At 43.4% G+C, this 15,837-nt stretch overlaps 1 protein-coding gene across 1 annotated transcript; it reads left to right on the forward strand.

Annotated features, from left to right (window-relative positions):
• The first annotated feature begins 901 nt into the window (after window positions 1-901).
• Window positions 902-14,129, forward strand: MSRB2 (methionine sulfoxide reductase B2). Its single transcript, XM_037509845.1, is given in 8 exon segments — window positions 902-912; window positions 4,683-4,735; window positions 5,025-5,125; window positions 5,830-5,879; window positions 5,881-5,904; window positions 12,172-12,189; window positions 12,191-12,317; window positions 13,947-14,129. Coding segments are annotated over 8 exon segments (549 nt in total). The 3' UTR covers window positions 14,112-14,129.
• The last annotated feature ends 1,708 nt before the right edge of the window (window positions 14,130-15,837 follow it).

Genomic DNA, 15,837 nt, shown 5'->3' on the forward strand with positions numbered 1-15,837 from the left:
CCAAATCAGGTGTTTCAACTTTGTGTAGAATTTTAAATTCTTTTCCATTTGGTTTTCGGTGTCTCCCTATAACTAACGCTGGACTCAGTTTCCTTCAGCCAATAAAAGAAAACAGAGTTTGAGGAAAAGAAAAGTGGTTTAATTTGTCCACAAATGAGGACAGCAGCAGACTCATGTCTGAAAGATAACTGTCCTGCTCTTTGGCAGAGTGCGGGGGTATTTATACAAAGGGAAAAATATTGGGAGATGAACTAGAGTCTGCAAAGGGGAGAGGGAAGGGATCCATTAGCCTGGAGACAGGAGGACACCACCTTGCTTTTCATCAAACACCCTCTTCTTTGAAATGCAGGAGGACTTGTTATCTAAACACAAACCTGTCAAGCAAGGGGGAAATTGCAAGAAATAGGGGAAAGACAAACTTTTAAACTTGTTAAAGTTTATCTGAGGGACTGGTCATAAAGAAGACAAACCTGTCAGGAATTAGGGGAAATGTAACAGGGTGGTCCCAAGGAAAGGGGGAGGTTCCAGGTTTCCTGCCCCGCCCTAGGGAGGGTGGAGCTGAGCAGGGAGAAGAGGAAGCTGGAGAAGGGACTGAGGAAGGAAGGGAGCAGGATGGACAGCCAGAAGGAAGTCTGGAGGAGGCACACGGAGCTGAGAGACACTTGAAGAAACTGCGCTTGCCTTTTGGTCATGGACTGGTTGAAACAGATGTTGGTGAGAAACCTGTAGGGAGGATAACAATGGCGGGTTTTGTCTTGATTTTGATTTTGCTCTTTTCCTCCCAGACTTGTCTGGTTGTTTCTGATCCTTTTCTGTGTGTCCCCACTGGAAGGGGCTTTAGACTTGTGTCAGGCTTTGTGGCCTTGCTCTGGACCAATCCTGCTTGGGTGGATGTTTACCCATGAGGGACGGGTAACTTTGGGTGCTTGATTTAGAAACTATATTCTTTGCCTTTCCTGTATTGTTTCCTAATTGTATTAAAGTTCCTTCCCATTAAAGTCTCATATGTTTTGTGTTGATGCAGTGGATGGCAGAATCTATTTAGAGCAGGCAGGATTGCGGGGTCTGGGGTGCCCCTCTCCCTGCCCCTATAAAAAAAAGACAAACTTGTTAAACTTGTTAATGCCTATCTTAGAGACGTTTGTGACTGCATCATTTCTAATGCTCCTGGGGTGACGTAGCACCCGCCCTCCGGGGATGGATTTCATGTGCAGCTGCCCCACTATTTTGTCTTTGAATCCGATTCTGTTGGGTGTCCATTGAAGACATTTAGAAACACCTCACTCCTCTGAACATGGACCCAGCGGCTTGGAACTTTTTATCCCTGGAAGTTTTCAAAATGTGGTGTTAAATAAATAAAAGAAGTGGTAAAGTGGAGTGGTACCTGACCCAAAATAACTTACAGTCTGGACCTTCAGGATCTCTTGGTGTCTCTATTTAGCTAACCTGATGACATTTATTGCCTGATGGGCTAGAGCTCTCATCTTTCTCTTTCACAGGACAGTGATTTCAGCACAAAAGTCTCCAGGTTTATGAGATACCATCTTACACCAGTGAGAATGGCAACATATTAAAAAAACTAGCAACAACAAATGTTGGCGAGGATGTGGAGAAAAAGGAACTCCCCTGCCATGTTGGTGGGAGTGCAAACTGGTCCAACCACTATGGAGAGCTGTGTGGAGATTTCTGGACCTACTAAACATAGAGCTTCCATATGATCCAGCAATTCCACTCCTAGGTATTTACCTAAAGGACACAGAAACATCAATTCCAAAGAGCACCTGCACCCCGATGTTTATAGCTGCACTATTTACAATAGCTAAGCTTTGGAAACAGCCCAAATGCCCAAAAATAGATGACTGGATCAAGAAGATGTGGTACATATACACCATGGAATATTACTCAGCATTCAAAAAAGATAAACACATGCAATTTGCAGCAACATGGATGGCGCTGGAAGGAATCATGCTCAGCAAAATAAGCCAGAAAGAAAAAGAAAAATACCGGATGGTCTCACTCATAGCAGGAATCTAGAAAACTTAAATAAGGGACCAGGAAAAAGAATAACTATAAGAAAGTGAAAATCAAAATCAACAAACAACTATGAACCAGAGACACTCTATGGGTGGTGGGGCGTGGGGAGGGGAGGGATTGGGATCAAAATAAGGGGGTTGCAATTGTATGGGGAATATAAAAATAAAATTTATTTAAAAAAAAAAGTCTCCAGGTTTGCACTTGGTGCTGTCAGAAACAACCTTGTGAATTCCCAGGAATGAAGTTCTTCAGTAATATTAAAACTTGACCAGCCACCAATACATAAGCGAAGGTGTGAAACTTACCAGACACACTCTCCTGAGAATATATTCTAAGGAAAGAAATCAAAGAAAGGATAAAGCTATAGGTACAAATTTTTTTTAAGATTTATTTATTTATTTTTACAAGAACGGGGTACAGGCCAGATGCGTGGGAGGGTGAGAGGATTCACCAGAGACAGAGCGGGGAACAGAACAGGTAAACTGATGAAATACACTGCTGAGGAGAGCAGCGGGCGGCAGGAGAGGTCTGCCGCATCATGTGGGACCCTTGCCAGCTGGCCGGGATCGAACTGGCACTGCAGAGGCTGCAGACAGCTTCACAGCACGGCACTCACCTACCTGCGCCACCAAGGGAGGCCCCTAGGTACAAAGATGATTTTAACAGGACTATTCTTGAGAACAGAAACTGGCTACCACCCAGATATCCATCAGTAAAGGAATGCCAAGGAAACCATAAAAGCTCAAGGAGCAATTAGGCATCTGTGAAAAATGACAGGTAATCTGTGGTGAAGGGCTACACTGTCCACAGTGTCTGGCACATGTTGAACTTGGTAATCTTAAAAAATATCCTGGAGAAGGGCCTCCCCGGTGGCGCAGAGGTTGAGTGCTGGCTTGCGAAGCTGCCTGCGGCCTCTGCAGCGTCGGTTCGATCCCCGGCCGCTCCCTGGCCACCGGAGGAGGGTCCCACATGGCGCGCAGACCTCTCCTGCCGCCCGCTGCTCCCCTCAGCAGTGTACTTCGGTCCTTCTGCCTGCTCTGCTCCCTGCTCTGGCTCTGGTGAATTTTCTCACCCTCCCGCGCTTCTGACTGTACCCAGTGCTTGCATAAATAAATAAATAAATAAATCTTTAAAAAAAAAATATCCTGGAGAAAATAATCTTTTGAGTCAAAGAGCTATCTTTCTAGAGACACTCTGCTAGGAAACCGTCCTGAGCATAAGACGTAAACAGCCCAGGCAGCAGGTGGAAAGGAGGCTGGCTCTGCAGATTAAAGTGACTGTGAATCCTTCTCATCCCACTTCTTAAAAGCTTCCCTAAGATTGAACAGGTATTTATTAAAAAGAGGCTGGCTCACATGTGGCAATTTGCAGTGTTTGACTTTGGTCAGAAAAGTTGTGAAACCAGACGGAGACAACCAGTAAGTGACCACATGACCCAGAGTTGGTTCCCTTAAAGAAGAGAAAATCAAAGCCCACCTCAAGGACCATACAACCAACAGGAGAGAGAGCCTGTGCAAATCACAGATATCCAGAGAAAAAGGAACCCAAAGACATCTGAGTTATGGAAGCATAGTTCAAAGGACAACTGTCACTTTCTCGTGCAGTAACAGCCGCTATTTTAAGTATCTAAGAAAGAACACTTTCAATGTATTTAACAGATAAGATTCCTTTAATAAAATGCAAACAGGGGCCTCCGCTGGTGGCACAGTGCTGCGAGGAAGCTGCCCGCAGCCTCTGCAGTGCAGGTTCAATCCGCGGCCGCTGGCGAGGGTCCCACATGGCGCGCAGACCTCTCCTGCCGCCCGCTGCTCCCCTCAGCAGTGTCTTTGGTCTGTCTGCCTGCTCTGCTCCCCGCTCTGGCTCTGGCTCTCTCACTCTCCCACACTTCTGACTGTACCCTGTACTTGTACAAATAAATAAATAAAATAAATCTTAAAAAATATAAAAAATAAAAAATAAATAAAATGCAAACAGCCATGAGTAATCTATGTGTATTACTGAAAACAGCATATTGCGTGGCATTAAAACTGGTGAGGAAGATGGTAGTCTTTTCTTGCTGAAAGATTATTTAGGACTTTTTTGTTGTAAACAAAAATGAATGTCAAATATGATTTTCTGATGTGTTTGATATATGGGTGGTGACATCAGCAGTGTTAAATATTTCACCTTCAATGCTGTGGGCAGGATATGAAACCCCTGGGGCCTCTTTTCTTCTCATTTGTAAATCGAAGAGTTGAACAGATTGTAAGACCCTTTCAAGTTCTTAATGTTGAATGATGAAAACATCTGCATATGCATTAAGTTTCCCAGCTCCCCTTTAGCTAAACAGTATTGTTCTAGTCACTTTGCTTACATTCACTGGAATAAAACTAGTAAGATGGAGACCAAAGGAAATAGAAAAAAGGCAGACAAAATGTCGACCAAAACCATGAAGCCGAGATTATAGCAGGTCTCAGTTTCCCCCTTAGGACTGTATGTTATAGGAGTCTCTTCTTTTTTCCACACAAGAATTTTTAATAAGACCTCCCTTGACAAACAAAATCAGAGATATCTTTTATAAACCAGCAAGGGAGAGGAGTTTAATAACCCGCCAGCTCAGCGATCTTTTCTCTGCAATCACTCAGCTACTCCCAGCTGTCTCCTGACAGGAACTACTCCTTTGAAAGTAGAATTGGGAGAGAGGATCAATTTCTACCCTTAGGTACCTGAGGAGAATTTATTCTGCGTTGTTTCATTTTTCAGCTACTTCTTTAGCTTCTATGCCCCAGGGGGGACTGGAAAACTGCCTCTCTACTTATTACTCATTTCTTTTTAATATAATGAGTCAATTAAAGCATTTTGTACCAGAGCTTTATTGTCCCTGTGAAGAAGGAAGGAAGGGAAAGAGAGGCAGGGAATGCCTTATTCTATTGGGGTTAGCACACCCTAGGAGGAAAATTAAGGAAGAAAAGGCCATGTGCCTTTAAAAAAATTTCTATTTAACAATACAGGGTCTATTACAAAGCGTGAACCAACTCTCCCCAAGAGTGAATGGCAAAAGAAGCTAACTCCAGAGCAATTCTATGTCACCAGAGAAAAAGGAACTGAACCGGTGAGTGATACTCATTTACCATTTTCTGATTAGGTGTTTTGGGGTGTGTGGGGTGGGGGCATTGGAACAGATCTGACTACAAAACCTAATTCTTGGTTGGCAACTCTGCAAATCTGGTCCCTCCCTTGTCTGCTCCGGGCATCAGCACCATCCAGTTATAGAAGCCTGTAGCCTTCCCCTGCACACATCCCGCTCCGCCCTCCATCCCTCACCTGTTCTGACTACAGGCTAATAAGTGTCTGTATACCCCACCACGTGGAGTATATTATATTAAAACTACAGACCCACCTCACTGAGCTGTGCTTTGTCTATATTTACACTCTACCTTTAATTGGAGATTTCAAAGTTTCAGACAGTGAACTTGATTCCTGCTGTATTAACTCTTGAATTGGAGAACAAAATCTTACGCAATCCAGAGGACTATTCTCTGGCCTTTTTCTCAGACTTTGATGTTCTTGAATAAAAGGTGCTATGTAAATACGAAGCACAATTAAAGTCATCATTTGAATATTCGGCACAATAAGCACTGGGTTGAATCAGCCCGTGTGCTGCTTCATTGGGTGTACTGTAATTTCTCTCATTTGCACTTTGTCAAATTTGTACAAAAATTATTTTATTAAGGTGCTTAATATTGGGTTTAAAACTGCCAGATCATCTCCAGCGGATGTGAGAAACCTAAACATGATGTGTCTCATTTATTTTAGCCTTTCAGTGGGATCTACCTGGATAACAAGGAATCAGGAATGTATCACTGTGTGCTGTGACAGCCCGCTGTTCAGGTGAGGTGAGGCATCAGGAGGCACTGAAGAACAAGAAAACTCCAGGTTCATAAACTCCATCTTATTTGAGACCTTGGATAAATGCATACTTGTATTATTTTTAATTGCACTTCTCATTTGACATTGCTGCTATAAGGAGAGATTTCCATTATAAGATATTTGCCTGTCTTGCTGTTTCTGGCATTCAGAGAAGGTAACAAGACTTTTTAGCCTTTATTCTTCTTTTCTATATCCCTGAGAAATAGGGATTTTTCCTGGGGAAGTTTTTAAAGAAATCTAAACTGTAATAGTATTTGGTTGGCCATGTGATTAAAGCTCTCTCCCAGAGAAAATGGGTTTATAACTTAATTTAGGCAATGTAGAATTTTATGAGGATAGATTGCCCACGATGCCTGACAGTAGTGAATACCATGCCCTTTTCTATGTAGCTATAAGTAAATTTAATTGTCTCTTGATTTCAAAGCCCTTTTAAGTCAATCAGGATCTGAAATCTCTCAACAAAACCTTTTCTGTTTAGACATGCAGCAAACAGTCTTTAAAAAGTAGATTTGATGAAGAAGGAAGAAAAGCATCTTTGAAGTCCTGTTTTCCAGAACTTCAAAGATGTTTTCGTTTCTTTTGAATCAACCCTAAATGAGTTTAGAATAAAATACAAGTCAGCTCAGCTCAGTGAATCTTCTGTTAGGGCAGCGCCTTATTATGTCCTTTGGGCTGTGAGCAGGTCTGGCTTTCCTGGCTGCTAATGTGGACCGAACTTGGAAGCCAGAGCCCACGTGCAAGGATGAGGAACAATTAGGGTTGATTTTCCTCCATATTCAGGGAAGGTTAGGCCTTTGCCTGATCCCTTCACTCGCTGGCTCATGAAGAGATATCCAAGATGGCAGCCAGCCCAACAATGCCTGGTGTAGCGGCAGGAATGACACAGTGCAGGTTTTCTGATCCAGCAGACCGGGTAAAGGAGGAGTCAGAGTCCTCAGTGGCTTTTGCAGGTCTTTTATTTAGATTTACCAGGCACATGGCAGGCAGGGGCGCTGGGGGGCCGGGAGGCTGGCAGGCCTCCCAGCCCCTAGCAAGTCTTCACTCTATAGGGGCTCTCTCTGGCGTTCTCTCTGCTTCTCTTCTTCTCTCAGCTTCTGTTCATTCTTGGCTTCTGCTGCTGTCCCTATGACGCCGCCCCTATAAACTCAGTCTCTCAGCCCAGGTGTACCCACTTCAGGTGCCCGCCATCAGGCATGCATTCAGGACCACAGGGTTCCCTCATCTATCCTAATGGCGGGAGGGCAGAAAAACCTGATACTTTTTCCTTACCCTACACCTGGAAAAACTGGGAGAAATGGTTTATTTGGCCACAGTAAAATGTGGGACTCAAATTTCTGAGACATTAGTTCTTCCTTCACTTCTGATTCTGCTAAAGAGGAGGAGGAGGAGAATTTAGGCACAACCTGTATGCAGCCCAAGAACCAGGTTGTAAAATTGTGAAGGACTGCCATGTGCAGAAACCAGACAGAAGTTCTTTCTGTCACTGGACTGCGAAGACAAAACATGATAAGTCAGTCTTGTAGGAGCACTCACCTACATCTATTATATTCTTAATTTTTGTATTTTATTGGTGTTCCAGTGTCTGCACTAGTAATGATGAGCCCTCCTGCCTATACAGTGCCCACCATACCCCCATGGCCAATATGCAGGTGCATTCGTGAAATCAGAGAATGGTGGAGCAGGAAGGAGTCTGAGAGACTGGAGCAGAAAGTTCTTCCTAGTAGAACTTTCTGTAAATGTAAATGTTCTATATTTGTTCAACCCAGTATGGTAGCCACTAATCTCATGTGGCTATTGAGCACGCCAAATGTGATTAAAAGTTGAATTTTTAATTTTAATTAATTTAAACTTCATGCTACTGTGTTAGCACAATGCTAGTTCAAATTAAAGATACTATGTGACTAACCCCAGGGCCTAGAGGCAGTAAAGCAACCAAGACTAATTGGAAAACCAGCTGATTCTCTCCAAAATCCCATTTTGCCCCATGGCCAGTTTATCGAAATGTCAATTCACTAACCTTATTTGTTTCTTTTCTCATCACTTAGTCTTAGTTGACACATTTCCATTTTCTTAAACTCTTTTTGGGCTTCTTCCTATTATGTTTTCCCACTGCAGCAGCAGCTACTAAGCAAAAAGAATGTGTTCACAAGATTCTTTTCTGTTCTAGAACGTATTCTTCTTAAACATTTATTTGTTTTTAGGACAGAGCAGTCAAGTGGTTAACGTTGCCTGGATGTGCATCCTGGCTCCACTGCTGTGTAGCCGGGGCAAGTTTCTTAGTCTCTTTGCTCTGATATCTTTGCCTATAAAATGAGCATGATAGCAGCACTGAATTCATAAACTTGTTATGCGAACATTGTTATGAGTTAACACTTATAAAAGTATCAGAGTGATACCTGACAAGCACTCACGTTGTATGTTAGTGTTGATAGAGCCCTAGAGGGAGATCCTGAGGGCTCTATACTTGCATGTATGTTGATAACGAGGAGTTGTTAAGAATAGAGTCTAATTAATGAGAGTTCATACATGAAGACTATATTCCTGACCCAGCTTCCCATTAAAGAGGATAGTCTCAGGAATATATATTTGTTGGTCCTTATTTTCCCTCTGTCTGTCTCTTTCCAGTGTCCGGCCTAATAATAGGGAGGCAGGTAGAGAAAAAGAGAAACATCCCTTCAAATGCATGCATAGAGTCAAAAGGAAATGAAAAGTCGGTCACCCAAAATGGAAGTTATAGAGCCAACTAGATGTGGGGCCACTGCTCCCTGGCAGCTTCTTCCTGCCTGCTGCCTTGCTTCCAGGGCCTGCCAATATGGTACGTATTCTGGGAGAGCTGCTGACTCTACGTCAGAGACCGCTAACCTTGGGTTTCTGAACCAGACCTCAAACCTAGGCCAAGAACACTCTGAAGACATTGTCACTCCCCTGGGGATCTCAGACTGTCACTTCCTTAGCCTCAGAATTGTGTAACATTACCCCCTCACCTGGCTCCTCTGTATGCCGCCTTCTTCCTCCGTCCCCATTTGCCAATTCTGGAAGTGTTTATTAAAATCTATTGTGGGGGCCTCCCTTGTGGCGCAAGGGGTTAAGCAACGCACCATGAAGCAATCCGCAGCCTCTGCAGCACAAGTTCAATCCCCGGCCAGCCAGGGAGAAACCCACATGACGCAGAAGACTGCTCCTGTCTCGCCCGCTGCTCCCCTCAGCAGTGTACTTTGGTCAATCTGCCTGTTCTGTTCCCCACTCTGTCTCTGGTGAATCCTCTCACCCCCTGCATCTCTGGCCTGTACCCCAGCTCTTGTATGCATAAATAAATATATCTTTTTAAAAAATCTATTGTGGAATCACATATTTCATGGTCATAAAGCTTAGAATGGAAGGAAATTAGTTCACTTTTTAGATAACATCCTGATAGCCTACATGTTACAAGTAGCTTGGCAACATTGTTTGAAATTCTGTGTGTGTGCTGACTCCTAGTATTTCAAGGATATGGAAGTTCTTCCAAGGTATTATGGGGGCCAGTCATCACTGAATGCCTCTACTGTTGGTTTTGGGGCTGTGGAATTTCCAGAAACTGTTGTAGAAATAAGTTCTAGCCTTTTACCCAGGCAGAGGAAGAACAAGCAGTACTTCAGGAAAGTTGAGGTCAGGAGAAACTTTATTACTCATGTATGAGGTCCCAGACCTGGGTAGGCCTGTAAGTTCTGAGCACTGGTTTAAAGACCAAGTGTTCCTTTTATACACAACTGTGTCCATAACTGTTACATTGATAACATCATTTTTCAGCAGACACAACCATTTGTGGTAAAGTCCCCAGACAAGGGGGCAACGCAAGGGGGGAAAGATGCAGGCATTCGGGGATGGCCTTGGAGAGAGAAACCAGCTGGTCAGCTGCCCGACCTTGTAGATAAGAGTGCTGAGGCCCTGGCCATGAATCTTGAAAGGGAAGGAGCTGTAAGTAAACAAACTTGTTGATTATGCCTGCATTGGAGTGTTCATTGCACCTGGGCTGGAAGTTCTGCTGGAATCTTTATTATATTCATTTGCTCAATAATATATTTTCGCTTCAAAACAAAGGTGAAAAAAGCAAATAAATACATTAACAAACTAAACAAAGAAATCACCTCCAAGTATATGCTAGAAGAGATGGTCCAGAATGGTTTTAATTTTTCAAGGATGGGCCTTAACTGCTAATCATTTAAATATGTATATTGGATTTACTAATTGGCCTTAATATCTAGATTCCCAGTCTTAAATTATGTATCATGGGCTTCTCACATTACCTGGAAAAATCTCTGGATTCTGTTAATTGCATCAATAAAGGTTTATTATTTCCCATAATATCTTTTATTTATTTTTTAAAGACTTATTTTATTTATACAAGAGCCGAGGTACAGTCCAGATGCACGGGAGGGTGAGAGGATTCACCAGAGACAGAGTGGGGAACAGAACAGGCAAACTGACGAAATACACTGCTGAGGAGAGCAGCTGGCAAGACAGGAGAGGTCTGCTTGCCATGTAGGTTGCTCTGAGGCTGGTGGATCAAACCGGCACTGCAGAGGCTGCAGACAGCTTCACAGCGCTGCGCTCAACTGCCTGCACCACCAGTGAGGCCACCCCATAAAATCTTTTAAATGAATTTTTATTAATCTTAAAATGACTATTTTCATAATTCTCCATCAAAATTCCTTTAATGATCACTAGTTTATATATAATGTTGAGGGTTTAAAGGCTATGATTACAGATACTTAAGAAGTTTTGTCCTAGGCCAGACCAGTTCAAATGAGTATTTTTGAAACCATATAAAAGGATTTCAAAGCACCAAAACTGAATGTGAAGACTCTTATAATTGGACTCATGACTCCTCATATTTCATGGAAAATCAGTAATAATGAAATAAAAAAAATAAGTACTAAAGTATGTACCATTTGTTCAACATTATGCTGATACACTATATAGATTGAAAGTATCTAAATTAATCCTTTCAACCATCCTGTGATGTAATAATTCCATTACTATTTTATAAATTAGAGCATTGGGGCTTTAAAATATTCAATAATTTGCCAAGTTCACCTATATGTAACATACTGAGCCTTGACTCACACCCGTGTCTTTCAGAAGTTGAGGCCCTTACTCCTAAAAGTTAGACCTTTGATTTTCAGAGCATGGTCTCAGGTCTTTACATGATTCTTCTTTTTTAAATAGCGTATCTCAGAGACCACATCCTTTTCTGGTACTTAAGCCAAAACTACATCATAGCAGAGTGTATGCAGAAGCACATAGAAGATTCGATTGTCTTAAGAAGAAATGAATTGTAATCTGTAGTTCTCTCTTTTCCTCAGATACAGACAGCCATCTCCCCACTATTTAAAATTTAAAAACCTCTTTTCCTGCTGCCATTTAAGGGGCCTCCTCTTTCAAAGCACTTAGAGAGTGGGTCTTAGGTGAGTAGATCTGCTTGCTGCCTTCTTCCAGCTCCACCTCCTCCAGCCTCCACAGCCTTCAGCATCCCTCCTCCTTTTGGGTGTTCCCCAAAAGGTGAGTCTTCACTCAGGATGCTTCCTCATCAACACTAATTACAGCCAGCATTCAAGAGCACTTACCATGTGCTCCACAGAGTATCTCCTTAAGTCCCCCAAATATCTCCATAAAGTAGATATTATTCCCATGTTACAGATGAGAAGTATCTGGGAGAGGCCACACAGCTTGCCTGACTCCACGACAAGGAAGTCCTGGCGGCAGCTGTGAATCCCTGCAGGCCGCCATGCTCCTGTCTCAGGTGGTCCACAGTGTCTTGCACCCAAAATGGCCGCTTCATCAGCTCTCCTGTTCCTGGGATGTGCCATCCTTGGTGGCCCCTTTGACTGCTTTTTCATTTCGTGTTTCCCCTTTTCTACAGTTAGAGCACATGGGTTTGATTAGAGCTTTCTAAAGGGCCACATAGTTCACAAAGCTGCCAGTGTTTTTAGGTCCTCCTCAGACATTGCAGGAGAAGCCGTTAGCATCAAAGGCACAAGCAATCCTTTCACTGTGATGAGGCCATGTCTCTCACAGTGACGGTGCAGCGGGCAAAATTCCTAGGGATCCACTGATTCAAGTAACTGGCCTTGGGATCTGGCAGGAGAGAGAGGAAGTCGGGTCCTGCTCAGTAGGAGAATGTGGCCTGACATGCTGCTGGAACGTTAATAAGAGTCTCTATAGCAACTGCACGTGTCAATGTCTTTCCAGTTCTGAGGAGAAGCACTGCCGGCTCTGGATGGCCTTCATTTTCTGAGGCTCAGGGTAAATCTGGCTCTGACGAGAGTAACATGGGGATCCTGAAGCAAGTGGACACCTTCCTGGGATTACTGTTCACTGAGGTGGTCTGCAAGCAGGTGGGTGTTCGTTGTACCTGCTGTTTTCCCTGACACTGCCCCGGTGCACGGGCATTCTCATGTCCTGTTATTCCCTGGGGGACTGTTGTCACTAAAACACATCGGGGTCCACTTGGGCTGCCTTTGCTCCCTCTTTCCCATCATCCTGGACACTGCGGGTAAGTCCTTCCTGCCCCACTCACTGAGTAGTTTTTCCTGGTTCTCACTTCCAGAGATGAGAGCAGAAGGAGGCTCCAGAAGAAGGAGAGACAGCCCTTCACATGATTTTGAACAGGGACAGGCAGCATCTCTTGCCTGCATCCCCTTCTGCAGCATGTGGCCCAGACAGAGCCACACTGCGGTGACATCAGCACATTCTTCCCTCTGTGAGCCTGGCAGAGAGAGTGGATTCATTCCAGGCAGCACACTCCTTTTGATATCCTTGGGTACTCAGTGTCCTCGCTTGGTGACACACGAGAGGTGAGCAGATAAACAGCACAGTGTTATCTTCAGGAAAAAACACTAAGAATACACTGGCTAACGCATTATTGAGAACTTACCCAGGAATTGTGTTCATGCTTTACATGCATCTTATCCATTATTACAACTCTGTTAAATAGTAGGTATAATTATGATCCCCATTTTATAGATAAGCCAGTCAAGGTCTACATTAAATAACTTACAGTCTCACTGATAAAGTTGAGCTACTTAGCACTAATGTACTCTGCATTTTTTTATTCCTTTTTTTTTTTTTAGTTTTTTGATTGAGATAACATTGGTTTACATCGTATTTTGGAAGCACAGGATCTCCCCTTCTGGCGATGTTATCACAACTCTCCCATGAACCAGAGCACCCATGATCCACCACCGTAATCCACTGTGCTTGTTCCTTCTCCTTCCCCTCACGTCTGCATGTGTCAGTTCCATAGTGGACTTTCTATGGCTAGATTTTTTTTTTTGAAGATTTTTTTTTATTATTTATTTATACAAGCACTGGGTACAGTCAGAAGCGCGGGAGAGTGAGAGAATACACCAGAGCCAGAGCGGGGAGCAGAGCAGGCAGAAGGACCGAAGTACACTGCTGAGGGGAGCATTGGGCGGCAGGAGAGGTCTGCGTGCCATGTGGGGCCCTCCTCCGGGGGCCGGGGAGCATCCAGGGATCGAACCGGCGCTGCAGAGGCTGTGGGCAGCTTCGCAACCCAGCGCTCAACCGCTGCGCCACCGGGGAGGCCCTCTATGGCTAGTTTTTTAGTTTGGCTTTATCTGCCCCTTTGTCCGGTTTCTCTATATTCCATATAGAAGTGATAAGCATCTGGTATTTGTCTCTCTTCCTGACATATTTCATTTAGTATAATCCCTTCTAGCTCCATCCATGTTGCCACAAATGGCAGGAGTTTATCCTTTGTGATCACTGAGCAGTATTCCTTTGTGTATATATACACTACATCTTCTTGAGCCACTCCTCTGTTTCTGCACTCCCACATTCATTGGGGTAGAATTTCCACCACCAGATGACAGACACTGGAGTGGGGGGGCGTGGAGGACGGGAAGATGGGTAGGGGATGTGTGCCCTGTTGGGTTCACCTATCTGGTTTCACACAAAAATCTTTGGCTCAGTTGAGAAATGACCCTGGCTTCTCTCTTTTGCAGTGTGACGCCCACCTTGGCCACATGTTTCCTGGTAGACCTGGACCTGCTGGTCAGAGGTTTTGCATCAACAGTGTGGCACTGAACTTCAAGCCAAGGAAAAGCCGACTCTGTCCAAGAGACCCTTTTCCCTTGCTACTCCCTCATTTACACCCTCAGTTTTCATAACTCACAGGAATGACCTGTTTTATTTACTGTCAAAGGAGTTTAAGTTTGCAGCTGGCACCAGGCAAGTCACAATTTCCCTAATGTATTTATCTGGAATCAACCTTGGTCTAGGAGTGATTGTAGAATTTCACAGAATGACAGAGCCATTTCCATCAAATAGACTTGTGCAGGCATTGCTTGGGTCCAGAAGGCATCACTGTTGGGACACTAGGAGGTGATGGATTATAAGCCAAAAATCCCTACGAAACTACCCTGAACTTCCATTGCAAGTTAAGTCCTTTGTAGATAATATAGCTAAGGGATCAAATGGAAAGAGGAAAGAAAGCAGATTAAAGACATCAGCCGTACCAGCACTGAGAATGGCACCCGGGAGAAGGATGTGGACGAGCTGTGCTTTGGGAGGCAGCTAGGATGATCAACAGGATGTATGATTTTTTTCCCCTTATATTTAAATTTTTTTATTTTTAAATTTTTTTTAAGATTTATTTGTTTGTTTGTTTATTTATTTATTTATTTATGCAAGCACTGGGTACAGTCAGAAGCACGGGAGGGTGAGAGAATCCACCAGAGCCAGAGCGGGGAGCAGAGCAGGCAGAAGGACTGAAGTACACTGCTGAGGGGAGCAGCGGGCGGCAGGAGAGGTCTGCGCGCCATGTGGGAACCTCCTCCGGGGGCCGGGGAGCAGCCAGGGATCGAACCGGCACTGCAGAGGCTGCGGGCAGCTTCTCAACCCAGCGCTCAACCGCTGTGCACCGGGGAGGCCCTCCCCTAAAATTTTAAATGTATTGAACATTCCAGTTTCAACCTTTTTACTCATAGATAAACTACAATGACAGTCTGTTAGATTTCAGTGATAATAAATAAAAGTGGTTATTAAATTTTAAAATGCTCAAATAAAATATCAAATTTTTTTCCTTTTAAGTCTGTGAATTTGTTCTTTCATAAAAATGGCTCTAAATCAAAAAGTAATTAAATCACATGGTGGTAGGCATTTGGTTAGACCAACACTAAGAGGAAGTAGTGTTCTAAAATTGAGTCTTGGGGGGCCTCCCTGGTGGCGCAAGGGGTTAAGCATCACACTATGAAGCAATCTAAAGCCTCTGCAGCACGAATTCGATCCCCCAGCTAGCCAGGGAGCAACCCACATGGCACAGCAGACCCCTCCCGACTCGCCCACTGCTCCCCTCAGCAGTGTATTTCAGTTGATCTGCCTGTTCTGTTCCCCACTCTGTCTCTGGTGAGTCCTCTCACCCCCTGCATCTCTGGCCTGAACCCCAGCTCTTGTATGCATAAATAAATAAATCTTTAAATAAATAAATAAATAAATAAAAATAAAATTGAGTCTTGAATAATTTGCTATTGAAAATTTTAAATCATTTTCTTTGAGACTTTTTTGGACAGAAAGGAAACTTATTCTGTTTTTCTCTTTATTGGTATACATTACTTAAAGTTTCTTTTTTAAATTTTACCTTGGAAATCACAGAATGCATCCTTAACTATAGTCATATAAAAAATTATTAATTTTTCTACTCCAACAATGCTAACCTTAGAACACAAATTCCATTAATACCTGTCCATATTTTGTTTTATTATTGTCATGTATTTTTTAAACTCCACAAATCATTATTAATGTATATGTTGACATTCATTTATATCCACCTTCATATTTATACCTTCTCTTCTTCATTATTTATACATGCAGAGGTGCAGGGGTGAGAGGATTCAC

This window comes from Talpa occidentalis, unplaced genomic scaffold (assembly GCF_014898055.3).
Source record: "Talpa occidentalis isolate TD23 unplaced genomic scaffold, MPIMG_talOcc4v2.1 talOcc4.14, whole genome shotgun sequence".
Lineage (NCBI taxonomy): Eukaryota > Metazoa > Chordata > Mammalia > Eulipotyphla > Talpidae > Talpa > Talpa occidentalis.